This window comes from Macaca mulatta, chromosome 14 (genome assembly GCF_049350105.2).
Source record: "Macaca mulatta isolate MMU2019108-1 chromosome 14, T2T-MMU8v2.0, whole genome shotgun sequence".
NCBI lineage: Eukaryota > Metazoa > Chordata > Mammalia > Primates > Cercopithecidae > Macaca > Macaca mulatta.
This window is the reverse complement of record NC_133419.1, coordinates 14,041,237-14,065,036: the sequence shown is the minus strand read 5'-3', so window position 1 is coordinate 14,065,036 and position 23,800 is coordinate 14,041,237. Positions and strand designations below refer to the sequence as shown.

Below are 23,800 nucleotides of genomic sequence, written 5' to 3'. Positions count from 1 at the left end.
CACTCATATATATGATATATAAGCTTATATATGTATAAGATACATATATGATATACAAGCATATATATCACATATGATATATAAATACATAATATATATTTATATGTCACATGTATGATATGTTTATATATCATATATCATCACATAAATATTATATTAGTATATAATATATAATACATAACTATAATATTGTGTATTACATAGATATGTATTTGTATACATTTATATATAATAGGTGTATTTATTATACATAAACCTATATATAATACCTATCATATATTTTTAAATAATAGGTATATATACCTATTATTATATGTTATATATAAATATATATTATAGGTGTATATAATGGTATATTTTATACATATACATTTACACTATATATTTAAAAAGATACATATTTTTAGACAGGAGCTGGCTCTGCAGCCCAGGCTAAAGTGCAGTGACGTGATCATGGCTCACTGCAGCCTTGACCTCTTGGGCTCAAGTATCAAGCAATTCTCTCACCTCAGCCTCTCAAGTAGCTGGCATGTGCCATGGGCATGTTCCACCATGACCGGCTAATTTATTTTTATTTTTATTTTTTGTAGAGATAGGGTTTCCCTATGTTGCCCAGGTTGGAGGTGTATTTTATAAACAGAAGTTATGTGACTTCCTGCCCCAAGGTACTTAACTTCCTGCCCCAAAGTACTTAAGATGATATTCTTTTGCTGTATATTCTCACTTTAAGAAAATTACTTATGACAACTACCTTCATTTTTATAGTGTATGCCAATATAAGTACATTTTAAAGCATTTCCTTGGCTGGGTGTGGTGGCTTATGCTTATAATCCCAGCACTTTGAGAGGCCAAGGTGGGTGGATCACCTGAGGTCAGGAGTTCAAGACCAGCCTGGCTGACATGGTGAAACCCCATTTCTACTAAAAATACAAAAATCAGCCTGGCGTGGTGGTGAGCGCCTGTAATCCCAGCTACTTGAGAGGCTGAGGCGGAATTGTTTGAACCCGGAAGACAGAGGTTGCAGTGAACAAAGATCGCATCATTGTACTCCAGCTTGGGCGATGAACAAGACTCTATCTCAAAAATAAATAAATAAACAAACAAATAAATAAAGCACTTGTTCAAAACAGAATTACAACTTTCAAACCCATTTCCCCGTCTCTAGCTCTGCCAAATAGATGAACACACACACAATTAAGTCCTAGATAGGTAGCTAAAACAAGGTTTTTATTATATGAAACAAATCTGTGATTTCTCTCTCTTTGCTTCCTCCCTAGCCTTGTTTCTTCAATTTCTATTATTAAAGCAAACTCTACACACACACACACACACACACACACACACACACACACACACACACAGAGAAATCTCTTTGGTTGCCCAATTTATTGTTAAACAAGCAAAAATAATCTTTGTATAAAATAATGTTTTTTTTTCCATTTTCCAGTTGCTCAATTATTATGTGTTGAATGGCTACAACTTAGAAAACAGAGAGGCAAACAAAAAAACCCAATCACCAATAATTCTGCCACACAGAGATCACCACTGAAACACTCCAGCATGGATAATATTATAATGTGGTCGTGTACTTGCCTTCATTCACTTGGAGTTGCTTTCATTCACTTCGTTCACTCACTTCATTCATGTTCATCATGAACGTCTTTTCATGTTGGCAAGAATTTATCTTCAACATGAATTTTAGTAACTTTTAAGTATCCTATCATATGGATGCACCAGAGTTTGTCTATTGTCCTATTGTTGGACATCTAGATTGTTCTATTTTTTCCATATTATAAACATTATGTTATGTTATGAGAGAGCACTTTACTCACCACCCCTGAGATTTCCTTCTATTATAGTGACAGTCTTGGCCTTTTTCTGGGATAGAGAGATTTACCTAATAGATAAGTTTGAAATTAGGACCTGGGCCTGTGTGGCCCACACCTTCTTCTCCTAGGAGCCAGACTGTTATCGGAGAGCAGGTACTTGCTCTGAGATGCCCAGATGGGAGGCTTGTGCCTGGGCAGTTCAGTCTATCTGATTCTGGGATTCAGTTTTAGGAAGTGTATTGTGGCTGTACACCTAAGCTCTGGTCTATAATAGTTACAGCTGACCTTTTGATTCTTGTATATTTATGTGTCCTCATATATATATATATGTATAAATTTAAGAATTGGGATTTTTTTTGGCTGAAGGTGAGTATATTTTAGGCCTGTTTTTGTTTTTTTTTTTTTTGGAGATGGAGTTTTGTTCTTGTTCCCCAGGCTGGAGTGCAATGGTGTGATCTTGGTTCATTTAACCTCTGCCTCCTGGGTTCAAGTAGTTCTCTTCCCTCAGCCTCCCAAGTAAGTGGAATTACAGGCACATGCCACCATACCGAGCTAAGTTTTGTATTTTTAGTAGAGACGGGTTTTGCCATGATCAGGCTGGTCTCGAACTCCTGACCTCAGGTGATCCACCTTCCTTGGCCTCCCAAAGTGCTGGGATTACAGACAAGAACCACTATGCCCAGTCATTTTAGGTCTTTTGATACAAATTTTTATATTATTCTCTAGAAAGTTTGTACCAGTGTTGACTCCTACCGGCAGAGATTGGAGTTATATCTATCTTTGAAAGCTTAAATTTTTTCAAAGATCTATATCTATTTATCATATAAAATATATAATATGATAAATTATATATAATCATAAAATATATTCAGTTATATATAATCATATAAAATATATAATATATTATGTATAATATATTGAATATAAGTTAATTTACATATTACATATGTAAATGATCTAAATATATATTTAAATATGAATTTAACAAAAAAATTGGAAATGGAAGGAAAGAGTTAAGACATAAAATCATTTACCAAGTTTTGAGCCATCTGGAAGTTTTATATATTGATGGAGTTTTATATGTTGATGGAATTTTATATGTTGAAATGTTTGGCCATTTCATGTACACATGTATGTACATACTTGGGCATGTTTACGTTAGGCAATTTGAAAAGGAGTACTTGGTATAATATGAAAATACGACATTAAGAAATATACCATTTGTAGGAATAGGGAGTGTGCTATTTAATTAATCAAGAAATCAGAATGATATCCAAAAATATCAGCTACTCTCCCTTTTCCCCTCACCTTAGGTTTAAACGATGATTGGCAGGCATTGTGTTGAGAAGCTGAACATTTTATTTTCATGAGTCATAGATGTTGAGACTCCAATGAACTTTGCATATTTATTCTACATAGTGGTTTTCCATGTTTTTACCAGGAATATGGTAGCATCACAGGCATTCACTTTTTTGCATAGATTTAAAATGAACTGGAAAAAATTTCACCCATCCTTTGAAGATGTTTGATAGAAGCTGAACCCACCTCTTCCTTAGTACTGTGTGAAATTGGCTGTGATGTGCTCGTGGTTGAAGGGTATGTAGTCAGCAACCCCTGGAAATAAGCAGAGAATAATATGAGGTGACTGTGGTGCATGTAACCATCTCCATCCCCCAAGGGATGCAGTCAGCTAGATGCAGTGAACCCACTGAATTTTTTAAAGGAGTAAAATCATCCTAGAGAGAAATAGGCAGTTTGATTATGGAGAGAACATGAAATTGAGATTTAGGGTGTTCTTGTTTCCAGTCTCTGGTCACCATTTCATGGAGTAAGTCTTCGGGTATACCCTTTAAGATGCACGAGCCTCTTTTTCCTCACATACAAGATTTTGTTAATAAGATTTACTCTGAAGAGTTATTTTCAGAATTAGAAATAATGACTGCTGGGTGCCTAATACAGTATCTGACACAGAATAATTGTGCAATAAATGGTGGTTATTGCTAAAATGGCTTATTTAGGCCAAAATAAGGGCATTCAAGGGAGAACCTCAGGTTCATTTTTGAAGTTTTTGTAAGACATAAGAAAGAGCAGTGGGTTGAGAATTTTTGTCTTTCAGGACAGGAAAGATAGATGATGGCAATATCTGTTACCTTTCAGGTAGCCGGGCAACAGAAAGAATGACAGTTTCAGGCCTGCGTCTTTTTGTTTCTCAGAGGACTTTACCATTCTTTCTCCAAGGGAAGAAAAGTAATTGGTAGACATGAGAATATGCCTGATTTAAGTTCCTGGGGCAATTACTTTCTTTTTTAAAAAAAATTTTTGAGTATTTAAAAATTTTTAAATTTTTGTGGGTACATAATAGGTGTGTACATTTATGGGGTATGTGGGATATTTTGATCCAGACATTTCTTGAGATGAAGGTGATGGGAAAACTAATAATAATGATGATTAATATTTTTGAATACGTGCCATGCAAAACACTGTACTTAATCATTCTAAGTATATTATTTCCAATCCTCACAATAACCCAAGAAATGATTAGTGCAATTTCCATTTTAAAGCTGTGCAAACTGGCTCACAGATTTACTACTAATGTACTGCAGCTATTAAATAAGAGAAGGAGCTTCTAACCAAGTCCTCTGTGACTCCAAGATCTTTATTATGTGCTTTGCTGCAATTCCACAAATTCTGACTGGCAAGATTTGTTACATACATGATAGACTCTAAGAAGAACACCTCCCCCACTGTAATATTGGATAATGAAGCATCTTTACCAACCTATGACCTTGGCTCTACTGTGACTTTGTTTGGCTTTATATGTCTCTGCATAGTGACAGTTAACATCAGGTTAACTAGGTAACATCATGCTTAGACAAAAACCATACACCAGTGCTCTTTAAATCGGAGAATATTTCAATATGTGTGCAAAAGCTTTAACCAATGTTAAGGTTTGGCTGAAGTCTGAGTTTTATTCTTCCCACTTTCTCCTAATTTTTTCAGGGGAAACATGCACCAACATCCACATACAGGCATTCCTCTCTTTGGAGATTTTTGTAAAAAAGAAGGTGAAGCATGAATTTTGAGTGAAACTATTGTGCAAAGCACATTTGTACAATAGAGTTACAAAGACTTTGGAAACCTGGGTTTGATTATCCACTTTTACGTTCTAGATGCATGCCTTGTACAAGACCCTTTAATGTCTCTTAAGACTTACTTTCCTTCTCTGTAAAAGGTATTACCACTGCCTACAGAATTAATCTCTTTCTCTAATGATTATATATATAAAAAATAGATATTTGTATACATATAAGCAATCACTGTCTATAGAATTATTGTATATACACATATGATCTCATAATTATCAATTGATTAAATGAATGAATGAATAAATTAAATGAAAAATAATTAAGGAATGTAGCCTTCAAACTACGGAACATAGCACCTATGCCTTTTCTTCCCTCACCTTCATTCAAAGGTGTTATGCCACTAAGGAACTGCCAGTACGTCTTGTGATTAACATTTTCAGCGATATTGTTGATAGAAGAGACGACAAGGCCCCAAGATGTCATAGTGGTTTCAAATCTTAAAAAAAAAAGTTGTCTATGATTAACATCTCACTTTAGGTCAGGGAATAAGGGGTAAGATGAAGGGATGGAGACATTCAATTAATTAATTAGTTAATTAAGTTTTTAGAGACAAGGTGTCACTTTGTTACCCAAGCTAGTGGTGAGATCCTAGCTCATGGCAGCCTCGAAATCCTGGGCTCAAGCAATCCTCCCGCCAGGATAGAAACACTTTAAATGCTTCAGATAAATGCTTCAGACATTTTAAATGATATTCTCTATTGAGCATGACTTTATCTGATAAAGTGATCAGATTATATCAAAAGAGAAAATGCTTTAACCAGTTTACTATTGATGGGCATTTAGGTTGATTCCATTTCTTTGCTATTGTGAATCATGCTGCAATGAACATAGATGGAGGCCATTTATCCTTAGCAAACTAACACAGGAACAGAAAACCAAATACTGCATGTTCTTACTTATAAGTGGGAGCAAAATGATGAGAACACATGAATACACAGAGGTGAACAACACATACTGGGGCCTATCAGAGGGTACGGGTTGGGAGGAGGGAGAGGATCAGGAGAAATAACTAATGGGTAGTAGAATTAATACCTGGGTGGTAAAATAATCTGTACAACAAACCCCCATGACACAGTTTACCTATGTAGCAAACCTGCAAATGTACCCAAAACTTAAAATGAAAGTTAAGTAAAAACAAAAGAAAATGGGCCAGGTGTGGTGGCTCATGCCTGTAATCCCAGCACTTTGAGAGGCTGAGGAGGGCAGATTGCTTGAGCCCAGAAGTTCGAGACCAGCCTTGGCAATATGGTGAAACCCCATCTCTAACAAAAATACAAAAATTAGCCAGTATCATAACCTGATCTCAAAATAAATAAATAAATAAATGAATTTTTAAAAAGCAAACATGCAAATGACTAATGAATATGAAATTACTTCACTTAGAATAAAATGAAATGAAAATGAATGGATTTTGAAAACACCTATTAATAATCAAATTTTAAAAATGTAAATTCCCCCAAATGAGTAAATAATTATATGAGTCATGGAATGAATATCCAAGATTAAATATTTGGAAGCCATGAAAATATTTGTCAATAATTTTCAGTAACACAGGAAACTACTTATGCAATAATGTTAAGTGAAAATATGAGATACAAATTTTACATGAAATATCTCTCTGTCCCATGTTATGATGGATCACATCTATTTGTAATATGCATGGAAAAAACACCTACAAAAGTTATAAAAAATATTAACAGCTGTGATATTATGTGTGGACTGTAGATGATTTTTCTTTTTTATGCTTTTTCCCTCAAAATTTCTGCTATATGTATTTATTACATTTATAATCAGAAAAAGAAAAATTAGGCAAAATTAAAGCTAAGCTCAGAGAAGTAAAGTACAGTATATTCAGAGGGTTTTAAAATTAAATATTTCTGGGCCAGACACAGTGGCTTATGCCAGTAATCCTAGCACTTTGGGAGGCTGAGGTGGATGGCTCACCGGAGGTCAGGAGTTCAAGACCAGCCTGGCCAACATGCTGAAACCCCATCTCTACCAAAAATACAAAAATTAGCAGAGCGTGGTGGTGGGTGCCTATAATCCCAGCTACTCAGGAGGCTGAGGCGGGGGAGAATCACTTGAACCCAGGAGGCGAAGTTTGCAGTGAGCCGAGATTGCGCCATTGCACTCCAGCCTGGGTGACAAGAGCAAAACTCCGTCTCAAAAAAAAAAAAAAAAAAAAAAAATTAAATAGTTTTGTAGTGCAATTTTTATCCTGACCTGTCTATGGAAGTTAGGGAAGTTATGGATTCATGCAGTAAGCAGCAGACACAATGTGCTCAACAGAACCAGGTGGAATAGACCGCCACGTGGTATCACTCAGTTGTCAATTCCTTAGCCTTTGTCAGTATTCCTTCTTGATATCTTCCTGAAGAATTTGGATCATCTTTTCTTTGAAAATATCTGCTTTTTTCCTTTCCATGACTTGGCATTTTCCTCCTCTCCTCCTATAGCTTAGACTTCTCCATGTTTATTTATTGCTTCCTCTTTTTGCAAACTATAAATATTCCCTAAAAGTTAATTTTCTTATTATTAAGAAAATTAATTAAAAAATTAATTTTTTAAAATTAATTTTGTGATTTGTTTCTGTGATTTATTTCTGTATTTTCCCCTACCCTGACAGGGGCATGGAAAGAACATGAGCATCAGATTCAGTCCAACCTGGGTTCCACTCTCAACTCTTGTTAGTTACGTGTTATGTGATCTTAGGAATATTGCTAACTTCTTTGGGCCTAAGGGTTCTATCTGTAAAATGAGAATAACTAAATATGTCTTATGGTTTTGCTGGGTGCATGTATCTGCTACCTACTACATGGATTCTTGACTTTGGTCATCACCTCTAAGAGATGACTGTCCAATTTTTTTCCCTGTCCTGACCTTTTTTCCTAGTACTTCCTCTATACCTCCAAAGCCTTTCTTTCTCCTTCCTTCCTTCTTTGCTTCCTTCCTTTCTTCTTTCCTTCCTTTCTTTTTTTGCTTTTTTTTTTTTTTTTTTTTTTTTGAGACAGAATCTCACTCTCTCTCCCAGGCTGGAGTGCAGTGGCACGATCTCGGCTCACTGCAACCTCCACCTACCAGTCTCAAGCAGTTTTCCCGTCTCAGCCTCCTGGGTAGCTGGGACCACAGGCACACACTACCATGCCTGGCTAATTTTTGTATTTTTAGTAGAGACAGGGTTTCGCCATGTTGGCCAGGCTGGTCTCGAACTCCTAACCTCAAGTGATCCACCCGCCTCAGCCTCTCAAAGTGCTGTAATTACAGGCGTGAGCCACTGTGCCTGGACTATACCTCCAAAAGCCTTCTAATGTTCCTATTTCAAATGCCCACCATTAAACATATCTAAGGAATTTAATCCCTTTCTTTGAAAGATGTTCTTTCTTCTTGACCCTTTAATCAATAGTTTTGAAGCTTCTTTCTCTTGACCTCTATGTCCCATCACTCACAGAGCCTTGGTGTGGGTCTATGTATCCTAGAGGAAGTCATCGTCACTTCACAGCTCCATTATTGGAGTCATGTCCTATGTTTTAGCCTTGTCTCCTATTCTCACAACCTAAGCAACATTTTACAAAGTGGATTTTCTTACTCAAAAACTTGCTAAACACAGTCCAATCTCCTGAACCTGGTATTTCAAGACTTTTACACTGTCACCCAACCTGGTGTGTCCACCTGGCCTATTCATTGGCCCCAAATTCCTTGCTCAGTCTTATTGCAAATGCTTTGTTTGGCCTCCCCTCCCCTCCTCTCCCCTCTCCTCCCCTCCCCTCCCCTCCCCTCCCCTCCCCTCCTCTCCCCTCTCCTCCCCTCCCCTCCCCTCCCTTTCTCTTCCTTTCCTTTCCTTTCCTTTTTTGTTTTCAGACAGAGTTTCGCTCTTGTTGTCCAGGCTGGAGTGCAATGGCGTGATCTTGGCTCACCGCAACCTCCACCTCCCGGGTTCAAGCTATTCTCTCACCTCAGCCTCCCGAGTAGCTGGGATTACAGGCATGTGCCACTGAGCCCAGCCTGTTCTGGCCATTTCTTTTCCTGGACTTACCTCTTCCCATATCTTCCTAAATAGTACCTATTCTTTGTGGTTCAAAGCTACAAAGTCTCTTTCGCCTGTTCTACTCTGCAACGGACTTTTGAATCTCCTCTGAATTTTTGTTTTTAAAACTTCATCATACATTGACTTGTATGATTTAAGTTTTCATGAGAGCCTTATCTATTTATTAGATTGTAAGCTGCTCAAGGGGTTATTAAATAAAAATCTGTCATCAAAAGGAAAAAAAATTAAGAAAACAGAGGATGGAGAAAAAATGGGAATTCAGATCAGGCCTGGAGAGAATGATGAATGACACTTGTAACACTCACTTGAACATAGGATTTTTGCGCTGTGCTTCTTCTAGGACAACAAGTAACACTGACCCACTTTTCACACTCACGTTGATGGTCTTGTTGAAGAGCAGCTCAACCCCCCTCAGCTGGTTATTTATGGTGTATATGACAGTGATGTTAGATGTGGAGGTGGGGCCAGGGCCAGGTTGGCTGGGTAGAGTTGGTTGTACCTCATGATCTGTGAAGGGCAAAGAAGCCACATTTGTCAAAGGTTATGGGGTTTGTGTTATAGGTTTAAAATCTCTGTTATTGGCAACTCGTCCCAGAAGACGTTTCAAGAAAGTAGTGAGTTTCATACCATTTAACAAAGTAGTTGGACCACTAGCATGGAGTTCCGGCAAAAACTCCATGGCCACCTTGCTAAGGTTGGGACATCACTGGGAAGCAACCTAAGGGGTTGAGTGAGTGTAGTAGTGTTTGGTAGGATTGGGATCAGTTTGCTTGATTTTGTCTCCACGTTCTGCATTGAGATAGACAAGAAACTTATTAATGTCTTCTTGTCTTAGGAAGTTCATGCAATGCAAGAGGAATGATGCTTTATGTTGGCATTTTATTAAAAAAAAAAGAGTTCGAGGAATCCATATCAAACACTAGTAATCTCTGGAGTGGTAAGTTTTTATGCAAGACCTCCACTTTTTAAATGCATATTTCTGTAATGTTTGAATTTTAAGTGTCTTTCAATTGTATGCATAAACGGATAAAATAAAGATGTTTTTAATTAAAAGGTGGCATGCTAGGTTTCCACTCCATCTCATTGGTGTGTGGCATGCATCAAGCTTTCATAGTTAGATCTTTAAGGCTCAACTTAAACATGAATTCTGTTCTTCTCCGAAGCCGCACAAACAAAATCAATAACTGGTCACGATTTTTCTTGTTTGCATTTGCACTGCATGGGGCTTTAACTTCTATTTCATCCTTACTTCGTTGTCCCAAATATTGTAGTTTTTGTTTACACATGCCTTCTGACTTTGCGAAAGGCAGATATGATAAGATATGCATAGTGTTTGATGGTACATGTGTCAAAGGAATAAATGAAGCTATATGTTATTTGATATTTGGGACCATGGAGCTTCTCCTACCTCTAGTATCCCACAAAATGCTTTGCACATAGTAGGAGCTGCATATATATATGCTGAATGAAGTAGATATGGGGCAGAGTTCTGAGTGCAAGAAGGTATGTCTGTGTGCTAGCACACACTGTTAAGGACTGGGAGTCAGATGAGGTCTGTCCACATGGGAATAATGGACATTACAAGCCTATATGCCACTTAACATTGATCCGCATGTCATTTCTGGCATAAGTTGCTGCTTTATGACATAAGAAGAGGTGGATGTCTTACCAGGGCTACAAGTGACCTGGGGCACATCTAGGTATGTCTTGCCTTTCAGGGAAGGGAGGATTTGAGCAATGGACATGGGGTTGTGGAATTTCCCCTGCTTAATCTCATCGAGTATCATATCCATAGTCTTCATGCAGTTCCATTCCTTTTTAGGTGGCTGAGGTGTTACAGAGAGAGCCTGGGAAGGAAGAGAGAAAGAGAGAGAGAAAGAAAGAGGAATTAGGCATAGCTGAGAGTTGGCTCTTACATGTCTTAATAGACAAACTTGATCACTAATCATTGTGATCACGTTGTCACCCAGAATGCAAAGGCAGTGCTATGTAAGGTTTGGAACACATTTGTCTTCAATGCTATGTCCCCACCACTTAGCACAGTGTCTGTCAGACAGCAGACACAGAACTGTTCAATGATTAGATCCAGGGAACACTATTAGACAGTCATATTTACGAACGATTCTTGAATGTAGAGTGAGGGTGAGAGCTGGGCTCCAGAGGGAGCTTTAGTCTAGGACAAGCTGGACTCCAGAGGGAGCTTTAGTCTAGGACAATCTAGCCACATAAATGGAGTAGACCTCTTGTTTTATGTTGTCATGTGCCCTCTTTGGTGGACTTTTCCCTCACTTTGTGCTTGTGTCAGGACTGTCAGAGGCTCCACAACCCTGGCCCAGGACGGACTCATGACCGGGGCTGGGCTGATGGTGGTGCACCATCCCCTTGATGACAGTGATTGGTGGACACATGTACTAATCAGAGTCATTCCCTGACATACAGACATTGGGAGACCAAATGATTTTTTTTTTTTTTTCCCTCTGCTAAGATTATTCAACTGGAACCATGCAAGTAAACAGTAAGCTGCTAGTGACCATCTTTCTCAGTCACTTTGAAGAAGCCCTGAAGCAGGAAAGAATGAGGAAAATCAGGGCTGGACGATGAAAAAAGAGTGGCCCCTAATATCATGATTTGAGCCCTTTATTCTGGTTATTCCTGAAACCACCTAATTCAGCCCTGGACTTCCCAGTGTATGTGAATAGTAAATCCTCATTTTTTTTTTTCTTGAGCTAAAAGGATTTGGGTTTCTGCTACTTGCAAAATGAGTCTTGAGTAATACACCAAGCCATTCAGCCATTTGCCCATTTTGCTGCATTATCTATCGCATGAATAAAATAGAAATAATAACTTCTGTCTATTGTTGGGGGCGTCATTTGAGGTTCCAAGGGGCTAATGTATAAAAGCATTTCGTGATGTGTGATGTGGAAGCTGTCATTCCCACCTCCCTTCCTTTACAGTGCTGATTATGGCCACCAGAGCATGTTAATAGGCTGAGATTGTTGATGACAGAATATTTTAGATTAGAAAAATGTTATATTAGATACCTATTGATTCCAGATTTCTGGATGCTCCAGATAGAGGCAGTAAACTCCAGATAGAGGCAGTAAAAAGGGTAGGGAAAGATTATATATTCTGACAAGAAATCCACATGGCTTGTGGTATTTGGATGTATACACAGTCCTGCCTTTTGATAGGAAAAGCTTTAATTCCCAGGTCCAGCTTATCAGAGTGTACTTAGCAGGTGATAAAATCCAAACAGAATTCACAAACCAAGTTAGCAAAAGTGAACACTTCCCTGTCTAGTGCTAAATTGAAGCAAGGTTATTTTTAGTGAGTCACACACACACACATAAATCCCCAAACCATCTTTTATATCTCTTCCAGACTGCCTTTTTCTTTCCAAAAAGCTTCTAGACCAGAGCACTGGAAATGCTCTTGTAAAATTCAGCCATGGCAAAAACAGGGTTTTGTTCTATGACAAAGTCTCCTTGACCGTGACATATAAGTGAGCTTAATTTTTATTAGTCACTTCTATACGTGGTCCATTGAAGTGCAAATTTTGTTTTTGCTCTTACATTTAACATGAACGAATTCTTAGGCTGCTTATATCCTTTTCTAATTTTTAATGTATGAAATCTCAATACTAGTCTCTGTTGTTTTCCCCAGGAGACAATTTCTTTCTAATAGTCCCCAACTATGTTAGATTTAGGGCTGGCATCATCATGCCATGATTCTCCCTTTCCTGGGCTTTCTGAGTTGAAGAGTCCCTGGTCCTATTAATCCCCATAGGACATTTTGAGACATTGGAGCTCAGAGTTCTTGGTTGGGATTAGAGGATTCAGCCACAGATGGCTGCTAGTTTTTGATTGTAGTTGGTTACTTCTGCCCACTATCATTGGTGCATCTGTCTTCTGTAGAGGATGCTGCCCTAATCAACTAGGGTAGGGTGGGTTGTTGGATTTGGAACTATTAATACCAAGAACATCTTACAGAATCCAAGCCTGGGAATGTATGCTATTAAAGCATAGAATTGAGTATGGACTTGGCTGCCAGATAGATCTGCTTTACCATTTACTATGGGTTTTTGTGAGGCTGGGTCAATGTTAGGTTATTTTCCTTAATCATTTTGAGTATAAACTTGCTATTTTTAGATCAAGGTAAAACACTGGGCCGGGCGTGGTGGCTCACGCCTGTAATCCCAGCACTTTGGGAGGCCGAGGCGGGCGGATCACGAGGTCAGGAGATCGAGACCATCCTGGTTAACACAGTGAAATCCCGTCTCTACTAAAAATACAAAAAATTAGCCAGGCATGGTGGCGGGCACCTGTAGTCCCAGCTACTCAGGAGGCTGAGGCAGGAGAATGGCGTGAATCTGGGAGGTGGAGCTTGCAGTGAGCTGAGATCGCACCACTGTACTCTAGCCTGGGTGACAGTGCGAGACTCCTTCTCAAAAAATAAAAATAAAAAATAAAAAATAAAATGAAAATAAAAATAAAAAAATAAAAAAAATAAAAAAACACTGAAAAAGAACACTTGGCTGGTAACATTGCATCAGAAAATTCTATATTTTTAGAGGGCGTGCTTTAATATTCTTATTATTTATACATCAAAATTGCAATAGTCTATAATTATTACAAAAAAACTGATCATTACTAATAATAAATTAATATATTTCTTGATTTATTTGTTTCATTTTTTTTCCCAAGGAAGAGAAATGAGTTCATACAGATTTGTTTTCACACTTTACATAAGAGGTAGGGAGGAATTAACACTTACCTGCATTTTACCGGTAGAGAAACTGAGGCCCAGCCACCACAAAGAATATATCTCAGGTCATACTAGCTGGATTTTCACAGAGATGTTAGCAGAAGCCTGGCTTCTTGATTCTGCAATCCAGGCTTATTGGCAGGAACCCAACCAAGAACATCCAGCACGTGTTTACCTGCATGGCGAGGCCAGTACTGTAGATGTCTCCAATGATGCCATTATCTTTGATCTTCGTGCTGATATTCTCCACAATAGCCTTTAGTACCTGACCAAACAGGGCTCTGTAACCTTCCTCTGAACCTACAGGGATCTTGTTGTACATGCAGGTCAGAGCCAACGTTGCCATTGCTCCTGTGTCTGTGAATGACAGAGGGGATAAGATCACCATAGTCACCATCACAGAAATATGAACAGCTAGCATTTATTGTGTGCTTATTGTATTCTGGCTCCATGATTTTATTTGCTCCTCAGAACAACCTGTGAAATAGTACCTGTAATCATTTAAAGGGAGATGATCCTTTTAAGAGACAAAAAATGGAGGCTCAGAAAAATTAATTGCCCAAGGCCACACAGTCAGTAAGTGCAAGGCCAAGATCTTAACCCAGATCAATACAACTCAACAGCTCATGCTTATAATTAATATAGACAGGCAGTACGTTCAATCATACAGCTCTTGTGCCAGAAAAGACAGATGCAGTCTCTGTTTTAAACTCCTTTAGCATTTGTTGTTTATATATCTGTTTTACAATCTTGATGCTCTCTTTTATTTTTATTTTTTGTTACTGTGCTCTGTGAACTCCTAGATGATGGGAATTTTGCATCCACCAAAGCACCCCACAAAGGGACTTTTTCTTGTTTGCATGCAATAAACATGTGGAACAAATGAGCAAGTTCTGGGATGGCAAGACTAGAAGAAATAAAAGACTTGCCAGATATCATCTTTTATTTCATTGATCTTCCCCTCCTCACCTTAATCTCCATTTGGAAGTTGCATAACTTCATTAAGGGTGATAGTGTTATTGACAACCAGAAGGAAATAAGTCCATACTTTTGGAGGCAGAGATGCCCCAGAAATGTGTGAGGTCCCGGATGTGAAAGGGAGACCAGTCTGTTCTTGACCCCCAGGGAGGATCCTAGAGCAATGGTTCACCTGTTTGTCTGACAGGAACTGAAACAAGAGAGGCTGCTGATGGGGCGTGTGTAAGGGAGTGAAAACCTGAGACAATACTATTGCTTAGAGAGTTGGCAGAGGAGAAGAGGTGACCATGAATGTGGGCTGTGACAGTGGCCCCAATAGAGAAGGATCATTATCCATAGAAGGGGACAGAAGGAGGACATGATGTCGTGGAGGGAAAAGCGTTCACTCACAAGCAGCCATATGCTTGCAGAAGAAAGACGCAAGGTGGTCCCCGAGTTTCCATGAAGGGAAACATCGTGAGTTAGGGTTCCAAGAGTAGCTGTTTAATGGAGAGAGGATATTTGGATGTACTGAGGAGAAGCATCGAAAAGAATGGAGTGTGAGAGCATCAGTAGTGATTAAAGAGGAGATGCAGAGGAGAAGTGAAGCAAGACATTAGTATTTAATTTGGGAAGAACTTCTGACTTGAATGACATGACTATTGTTCCCAGCGGAGATTCTGTAGCTACCAGACATATCAAGTATTATCTAGTGTCCTTGTTTCTACATAATGCTCCCTCGCCTTCCTTCATGTACTCCTCAATTCACCTGCCCAACAAACTTCTGGTAAGTATCTCCCATCCACAGGCACATTCACGTCCTTAGCTCCTCCTCCATGGAATGCTCTCCTTTTCCACTTCCCTGTGCCAGCTCCACCATTCAGTGCACAATGCCTCTGATGTACCCAGCTCAGAGTACTGGTGACCTACTCACCTACATTGAAGGGAGAGGAGTTGGCCAGCAGGGTCTTGGCGAAGCGGACAGCTATCGGCAAGGTCGCCTCAGAGTTCTTCTGGCACAGTGCCAAGATCGCTAGACTGGGCCCATAGAAGGCTGATGCTTCAGCATTGGGGCCTTCAAAAGGGACAGAGAACCTTCATCAGACTCACACTCAACACAATGAGGACATTTGCAAACAAGGAAAAGCCAAGCCTTTGAAAAGGAAATTGCTAGAAAACCTGCCCCCAAAGAGAGACACAGCATAGGCAAAGAGCAACTACAGTGTTTATCAAAAGAATGTCATCAGGCATCTGCAAAGAACAAAAGGGATGACTCTGTCTTCAGACAGGTGATGACTCGACAAGCTTGTATCCTTGGGATCATGACCTTTTCTAGTTCATTTTGGATTGGAAGTGAATCTTTCCATTGTGTGATTATCAGAAGGACCAGAGTGAAGGATGCATTGTGTCTCTTCCCTAACTTTCCTTTCTCTTCACCCCCACCCTTTTCCTGTCTGGGTTTAAAGTTCTTGGGAAAAACCATGTGCCTGACTTTCTTCTCCCTTCCAGTGAGGTCTTACTGGAAGGTGCCCAATTCTCCATTTGTCTTTGTAGAATGGATACTTTATCCCCAGGGTCTCGGCAGGAGGAGGTGAGGGCCATGATGGTGAGGCCAAGCTGCCCAATGGTTAGATCTGCAGAGAAGAGAACACAACAGTTAGACCGAGGCATCCTCAGGGGACAGCTCTCCAGGAGCCAGTGATGAGGTCTCTACTTTTTATCCAGAGCATTTTGACTTTTTAATAATACGAGCAGTTTTTTGATCTGTCTTTCCAAAGAAAAAAATATGGAAGAATACATAAGGGAATATTTAATATAGTGGCCTCTGTGTAACTTGATGACTCTAGTATTTGCTATTTGAGAATCCCTGGTGTTTGATTAGAAAAGCAGCAAAATACTCATCTAGATTTATATACAGAAATTTGCAGTTACAAAATAATTTAAACTTTATCTACCTTGAGCCTCCACGCAACTCCTGGGAGATAGGCAGAACAGAGATTTTATCATTATTGTCATTGCTATTAGCAGTAGTAGGGTTATTGCTATTAGAATCATCTGGAAGGTGAGGCTGAGCAATATCCTGTGACTTGTCTCAGATCCCAGAGTTATAAAGTGGCAGAGCTGGAACTGGAAGGCTGCTCTTTCGACATCTAGTCCAGAGCTCTCTCTGCTTTACTGACCTCCTCCATGAATGCTCTGACTTCACATGTGTTTCGTTCCAGTTCCCTTCCAGGTATGTAGGGAAAAGTGTTTGGGTGGTTTATGTACAATCAGATGCCGCAGTCGGGTGGGAAGGACACTGAGTTGGGATCTGGAGGTGGTGTGTGATGTGTGAGATTCAGGGAGAGTGCGAGCGGCTCAAATGTCTCACCGTTGGTGTCGCTGGACATGAGCTGGTAAGTCAGGAGTTTCTGGGCCTTCAAATTGTAGGCTCCAGCCAGATTCATGGCAATCAGGATGCTGGGGTTTGGGTAGGCTGATGAAGTCACCGAGTTCTCCATGAGTACTTGTATGCCATTGACCAAGGGCTCCTGGGCTGAGGGAACCGCTGAGAAGAGGAAAGCCATTTACTCACCTTCTAACCCTCATTCCTTCTCAAAAACATTATTCCTGTGTCTTTCATGCTTTTTTTTTTTTTTTTAGACAGTTTCTCTCTTGTCGCCCAGGCTAGAGTGCAATGGTGTGATCTCGGCTCACTGCAACCTCCACCTCCCAGATTCAAGTGTTTCTCCTGCCTCAGCTTCCCAGGTAGCTGGGATTACAGGTGCCCACCATCATGCCTGGCTAATTTTTGTATTTTTAGTAGAGACAGGGTTTCACCATGTTGACCAGGGTGGTCTCGAACTTCTGACCTCAGGTAATCCACCCTTCTTGGCCTCCCAAAGTGCTGGGATTACAGGCGTGAGCCACCTCGCCTGGCCGTCTTTGGTGCCTTTTAGGAGAACACTTGGTTAGCACTGGTATCCTAAGTGACTAAAGAGAAATGGAGAAAATGGTGAGATTTTACTTTTGAGGACAATTAGTTTCTTCATCTTCTCAAATAATCCATGTCCTTAAGAAAGTGATTTTTAAATTTAGTAACTTCAAGCAATATGGCTCATGACATTTCTCACAGTTTCTATCACTTTCCTGGAAATCACTGATTTCCTTGCATTCATTTTTTTCCTCACTCTTTCATGAAGAATATTAAAGATTTGGGATATAATTTATCCTTAGTGAGTACCAAAGTCTTTTACTAGTATGTAGTGGTGTCTGGTCACAATAGCCACTGAATGTCTGTCTTTGTACCATCAACCATTATTCCTGCAGTAGTACTTTCATCTCTATTATTTTTATTTATTTATTTTTTGAGACAGGGTGTTGCTGTGTCATCTAGGCTGGAGTGCAGTGGTGTGATCATAGCTCACTGCAGGCTCGACCTCCTGGGCTCAAGTGATTCTCCTACCTCAGGTTTCTGAGTAGCTGGGACCACAGGTGCATGCCACTGCACCCAGCTAATTTTTTTCTAAGATTTTTTTTTTGGTAGAGATTGAGTCTCACCGTGTTGCCCAGACTGGTCTTGAACTCTTGGGCTCAAGCAATCCTCCTGCCTTAATCTCCCAAAGTGCTGGGATTACAGGTGTGAGCCACTGCACCTGGCCCCATCTCTCTTAATCAAAAACGTATAGACTTGCCTCTCAAAGAACTTATGCTGTTAAGTCAAGAAAGATGAACAGCACACAATCACACTCGGACTTATCCATTTTGGAATTCCTATAGTGATTGCTATTTTCAACCACTTTCTCATCAGCAGAGCTCAGTGTCAGAGGTCACAACCCCTCCCTAGGGCAACTGCTTCCCTGACCTCCTTGAAAAAACATCATACTCACAGCATGAACTCCGGGACTGGGTACTAGTCCCAGCCGTAGCCCAGAGAAGGCTCAGGAGGTAGAGGGCAAACCAGGCCATCTCACTCTCCTGTCCACGTCTCTCATTCACAGGTACTGCGATTTGCGAGTGGAATATTTCTTTACCTTCTCTTATATGTGCTTCCCTTTGTTAAATAATCTGCTCCCCAACCCAGCCTCTCCTAACTGCCCCTGTGCTGACCTCTCCTTTCCTGATACAAGTAAGTAAATTTTCATCTGCTTATCTAAGTTTACCGACTATAGACCCTCCAAGGTGTCTGAAGGTGACTTCTAGGTTACACAGTCATATAAGAAACCTGGGGCTGGGTATACAGTGAAGGCAGTGTTGAGAAAATGTCCTTTACCAAAGTCTTGGGTCAGACATCAGGAAGTTTGGATAATGTGCTAATGTCAACAAGACTTCTTCTAGCCCTTATTGTATCCAATCAGTCACCAGGCTGCTTTTTAGTAACTACTTCACTGGGATTTAGGCCATTCATAGACATCAGCTCATTTTGTGATCCTGGGCACCTGCTTTACAACACGCCCTTTTAGGCTCTCAGGCAGGCATCTGCCAGGTGACATCTGGCTTTATGAAATTAATGATGTCTACCTGGACCTGGATTCTAGCCTAGACTCTTTGATGTTGTTTGACTTTAGGGAAGAAATGGACCTCGGTTTCCCAGAAATGGTTTTGTTTGAGTTCTCTTTCCTTATCTGGAGATAAGAGCCGTCTCAAACACCCAAAGCTTTCAGATATTATCTTTTAAAGTAAGTAATTAGAAAATGTGAGATCCATTAAGTATACATATTTCAGATGTGTAGCTATATTATAATGCAAATTATACTTCTTTATAAGAGGGAACTGAAAATGGTATCTTGAAATTATAAAGAAAGGAGCCTTTTTTTTTTCCCCCCCGGATGTAAAGTAGCTCATTTTAAGGGGAAATTCTGCAGTGGCGCCCATCTTAGCATAAAAGTCAAAGCCCTTTTCATGACCTACAAGGCCGTAGAAGATCTGGCTTCTGGTTTCCTTTCTGACCTCAGCTCTAGGCGTTTTCTCCTTTGCTCACACTGCTTCCGTCACACAGAACTTCTTGTGTCCCTTGAACACATCAGCTACCTTTGCACGGGGCGTCCCCTCAGCCCGGGACCCCTCTTCTTTTAAATAGCCTCCTGGTGGCTTCCTCACATCCTTCACGTCTCTGCTCAGAGCTAAGCTTTTAGAGAGGCCTTCTCAGGACATCCTACATAAGATCCTGCATCCTCCCCTCCACTGACACCCATCATGCCCCTCGCCTGCTATAACTCATCGCCCGCTGTCGCACTATGTGTGTGGTTGTTTACCGTTTGTTTATCTCCCTACTAGAATGTCTGCTCCACGAGGGAGGGGCTTTGTCTCTGGCTCACTGCTCTATCCTTAGCCCTTACAACACAAACTAGCTCACAGCAGAAATAAAATACTTTTTGAATGAGTGAATTAATGAGCAAATGTAAGATGTGGGTAATAAAGCATTTTTTTTCCCCCTTGGGAAACATGGTGAGTTTTGTGAGATGAGAGCACGGGGTACGTATTGGGGTATGCTGGACAACTTCTAACACGGCCTGTGTTTTCACCTCCCGGTGTTCATGCCTTGTGTAGCCCTCTTCCCTAGAGTGTGGGCTGGCCTGGGGCCACATTCTATTACAATGAATATAATGCGGCAAAGGTGATGGGATGTGTTTGTGAAAGACCGATTTCCCTCTTGCTTGCCTTCTCTCTCTGGCCCTTCCTGTTCTCATGAAGGCAGCTGCCAAGTGTGAGCTGCCTTATGGAGAAGCCCACGTATGGCCCCTGAGAGCAGCCTCCCGCCGATGTCCAGGGAGGAAAGAATCCTTCCCCAGTGAGCTTTGCGATGAAGGCAGCCCCAGCTGACATCTTGATTGCAGCCCTGGGAGAGACCCTCCTAAGCCAGAGGACCCAGGTAAACCCTCCCTGGATTCTTGACCCACAGAAACTGTGGGATAATAAAGTTGTCTTAGGCCCCTAAGTTTTAGAGTAACTTGTTATGTAGCAATATATATCCCATACATGGTATATGGTGGAAGACAAGGCTGGAAAAACAGTTTGCATCTACTTGGTGGAGAGCCTCGCATGCTGTGTAAAGGAGTAGGAGGCAGAAAAATGCCACTGCCCGGACACCGTCAAATGCCCATGCCCTAATCCCTGGAACCTGTGAACATGTTACGTGGGTTATACGACCAGGAAGAATTAAAGATGCACATGGAATTAAGGTGGCTAATGAGCTGACTTTAAGAGAGGAAGATTAGCTTGGATCATCTGGTTGGGCCCAGTGTCATCACAGAGGTCCTTGTTAGTGGCAGAGGAAGGCAAGAGCATTAGAGTCAGAAAAGCAAATGTGATGTTGGAGGCAGAAGTCAGAATGATGCAATTGCTGGCTGTGAAGGTGGACAGGGGCCATGAGCCATGCAACGTGGGCAGCCTCCAGAAGCTGGAAAAGGCAAGGAAACGGATTCTTCTTTACAAGCTCTGTTACTAGGGCAGCCCTAAGGAAATAGCTGGGAAGGCTCCTTATTTTCTTAAACGGTTGTTTCCCCTTAGCCTTTTTATCTACAGGGGCCACTGCTTAAAGAGTTCTAGATCACCCACGATGCTGCAGGAGCTCCATGATCCCTTGCCAAATACCAGAGGAAGATAAGACCTGCACGAGACCGGTGCAAACCAGGACCGGCAACCCCTAGTTACTTTTAGATCATTAACATATCATTATAATACTAGATTCCTCTCCCTTAAAAGAGAATTGCTGCCATTTTGTGTACATGCGAGGTATGAAGAAGTATGCCTGGGGACTGCGCCTGCGTGTTTGGAACTCCACCCTCGGCCTGCTTACATACCTCCCTGCCCCGTGTCTAACTCTTGAAAATTCCCCTGCTTCCCATTGCTTAAGGAGAAGGTGCCTTTAGAGCGAGAGCTCCCCTTCTCCATTCCCTGACTGGTGAATACAACCTGATTGCGTTTGTCCAATTGCATGTTCCTTCTTTGTGACCCGAAGTAGGGAAAGAACTTGCTTTACTGGTGCCACCTCTAGGAGCACAGCTCTTTCGATACCTTGATTTTAGCCTGGTGAGACTCTGGCCTCCAGAACTGTGAGATGATACATTTGTCTTAAGTAACAAAATTTGTGGTAATCTGTTGCAGCAACAATAAGAATCTAATGCAGGATTATGAGTCCAGTATAGTGCTGACTTTGGGTTCCAGAGCCTGCTCCTGATCCTCCTGAGATGATCCACACACCCTTGGCTTGCCAGCCCTTTAACCACTCACTTCCTTGTATTATAAATTACCATTTACAACCAGGGCTGCTGCAAGACTGATCATGACACAATTGTTGCAGTTAGTAAATGATTCCCAGAACAGGAACCACACCGGCCATACATTTCTTAACAGGGACATTTTGACAGTCCTTGGTTAACTATTGACTGGGATTTCATTTATTTCCTTGTTTCTCCTGTGCCTAATATTTTGGTATCAAAGCACCTAGACTCTCCTTGGACATGAGTAAGGTTTATATGTGGTGATTGTTCTTTGCTGTGGCAGCAAAAGGAAGCTTCTCTCTTCAGACTCAATTCAGGTTTTGTAATACTCTCAAGCTGTAGGAGCTTCTTGTAAGGCAAATGTGGCCAGTTAGATTTCTTACTTTTATTTTTATTTTTTTCTGAGATGGAGTCTGGCTCTGTTGCCCAGGCTGGGGTACAATGGTGTGATCTCAGCTCACTGCAACCTCCGCCTCCCGGGTTCAAGTGATTCTTCTGCCTCAGCCTCCTGAGTAGCTGGGATTACAATTGCCTGCCACCATGGCCGGCTAATTTTTGTATTTTTAGTAGAGATGGGGTTTCACCATATTAGCCAGGCTGGTCTCAAACTCTTAACCTCAGGTGATCCTCTCGCTTTGGCCTCCCAAAGTGCTGGGATTACAGGCATGAGCCACCGTGCCTGTCCTCAGAACTAGGTTTCACGGGCCAATGTTAGTGGAAACCTAAGGGAGTGTTATTTCATGTCTGCTTCTGAGATTAAAGGCATTTATATCAGACAGCAATATTACTACATTACACTTTAAGACCTCTGGCTGAGAGAAACTCAGCAGTCTCTGTTAGAAATAAAGGCTAGTCGTGCTATTTATGGACAGTAATACCAATTCTGACATTTTGCATGTTTCTCACCTTAAGCCAGTATCCTTCAATTTCACATAGCTTGTATAGGCTACAAACAGATCTGACCACTAACAGCACCAGGGATCCTGGAAGGGTAACATGCCTCCCAGCTTCTTTAACTTAGCTTTATTATTATTATTATTATGTTTTTAATTTTTGTGGGTACACAGTAAGTGTATATATTTTCCAACTTAGCTTTAAAGATGAGACACAGACCCAAGGAATAGAATCCATTTCTGTTCATTCATGAGGGTCATGTGTTACACCCAGGTAATGAAGACCAGGGCAGAGTTGAACCTGAGCACTGAGTATCAATAGCAGAAAGCAGTTTGTTGGAAGAGGGTTCAATCTGACTGTGAAGCAGTGTCAGTGATGGAGGAGAGGAAGCTAGGATAATCATGAAGAAAACACAGGAGTAATAAGGAAGACATTGTTAAAGTAATTCAACTGGCTGGGTGCGGTGGCTCACGCCTGTAATCCCAGCACTTTGGGAGGCCAAGGCGGGTGGATCACCTGAGGTTAAGAGTTCGAGACCAGCCTGGCCAACATGGAGAAACCTGTCTCTTCTAAAAATACAAAATTAGCTGGGCATGGTGGTGCATGTAATCCCAGCTACTCAGGAGGCTGAGGCAGGAGAATCACTTGAACCCGGGAGGTGGAGGTTGTGGTGAGCCGAGATCACACTATTGCACTCCAGCCTGGGCAACAAGAGCGAAACTCCATCTCAAAAAAAAAAATAGTAATAATTCAACTAATTCTACCTGAAGGCATTTTTCTTTTAAAAAGTACTTTATTTTAAACTTTAAGTTCAGGTATACATGTTCAGGTTTGTTATATAGATAAGCCCATGACATGGGGGTTTGTTTTACAGATTATTTCATCACCCAGGCATTAAGCCTAGTACCCATTAGTTATTTTTCCTGATCCTCTCACTCTCCCCACCCTCCACCCTCTCATAGA

At 40.8% G+C, this 23,800-nt stretch overlaps 1 protein-coding gene across 1 annotated transcript; it reads right to left on the bottom strand.

Moving 5' to 3' along the window:
* Nucleotides 1–3,221: 3,221 nt before the first annotated feature.
* CBLIF (cobalamin binding intrinsic factor) lies at nucleotides 3,222–18,770 on the bottom strand. Its single transcript, XM_001089153.5, has 9 exons — nucleotides 18,611–18,770; nucleotides 17,113–17,289; nucleotides 16,262–16,375; nucleotides 15,676–15,816; nucleotides 13,960–14,141; nucleotides 10,690–10,867; nucleotides 9,326–9,527; nucleotides 5,293–5,411; nucleotides 3,222–3,443 (listed from the first exon to the last, which is right to left on the bottom strand). The coding sequence occupies exons 1-9, from the start codon at nucleotides 18,687–18,689 to the stop codon at nucleotides 3,382–3,384; spliced, it is 1,254 nt and encodes a 417-aa protein (XP_001089153.2). The 5' UTR covers nucleotides 18,690–18,770; the 3' UTR covers nucleotides 3,222–3,381.
* Nucleotides 18,771–23,800: the final 5,030 nt, after the last annotated feature.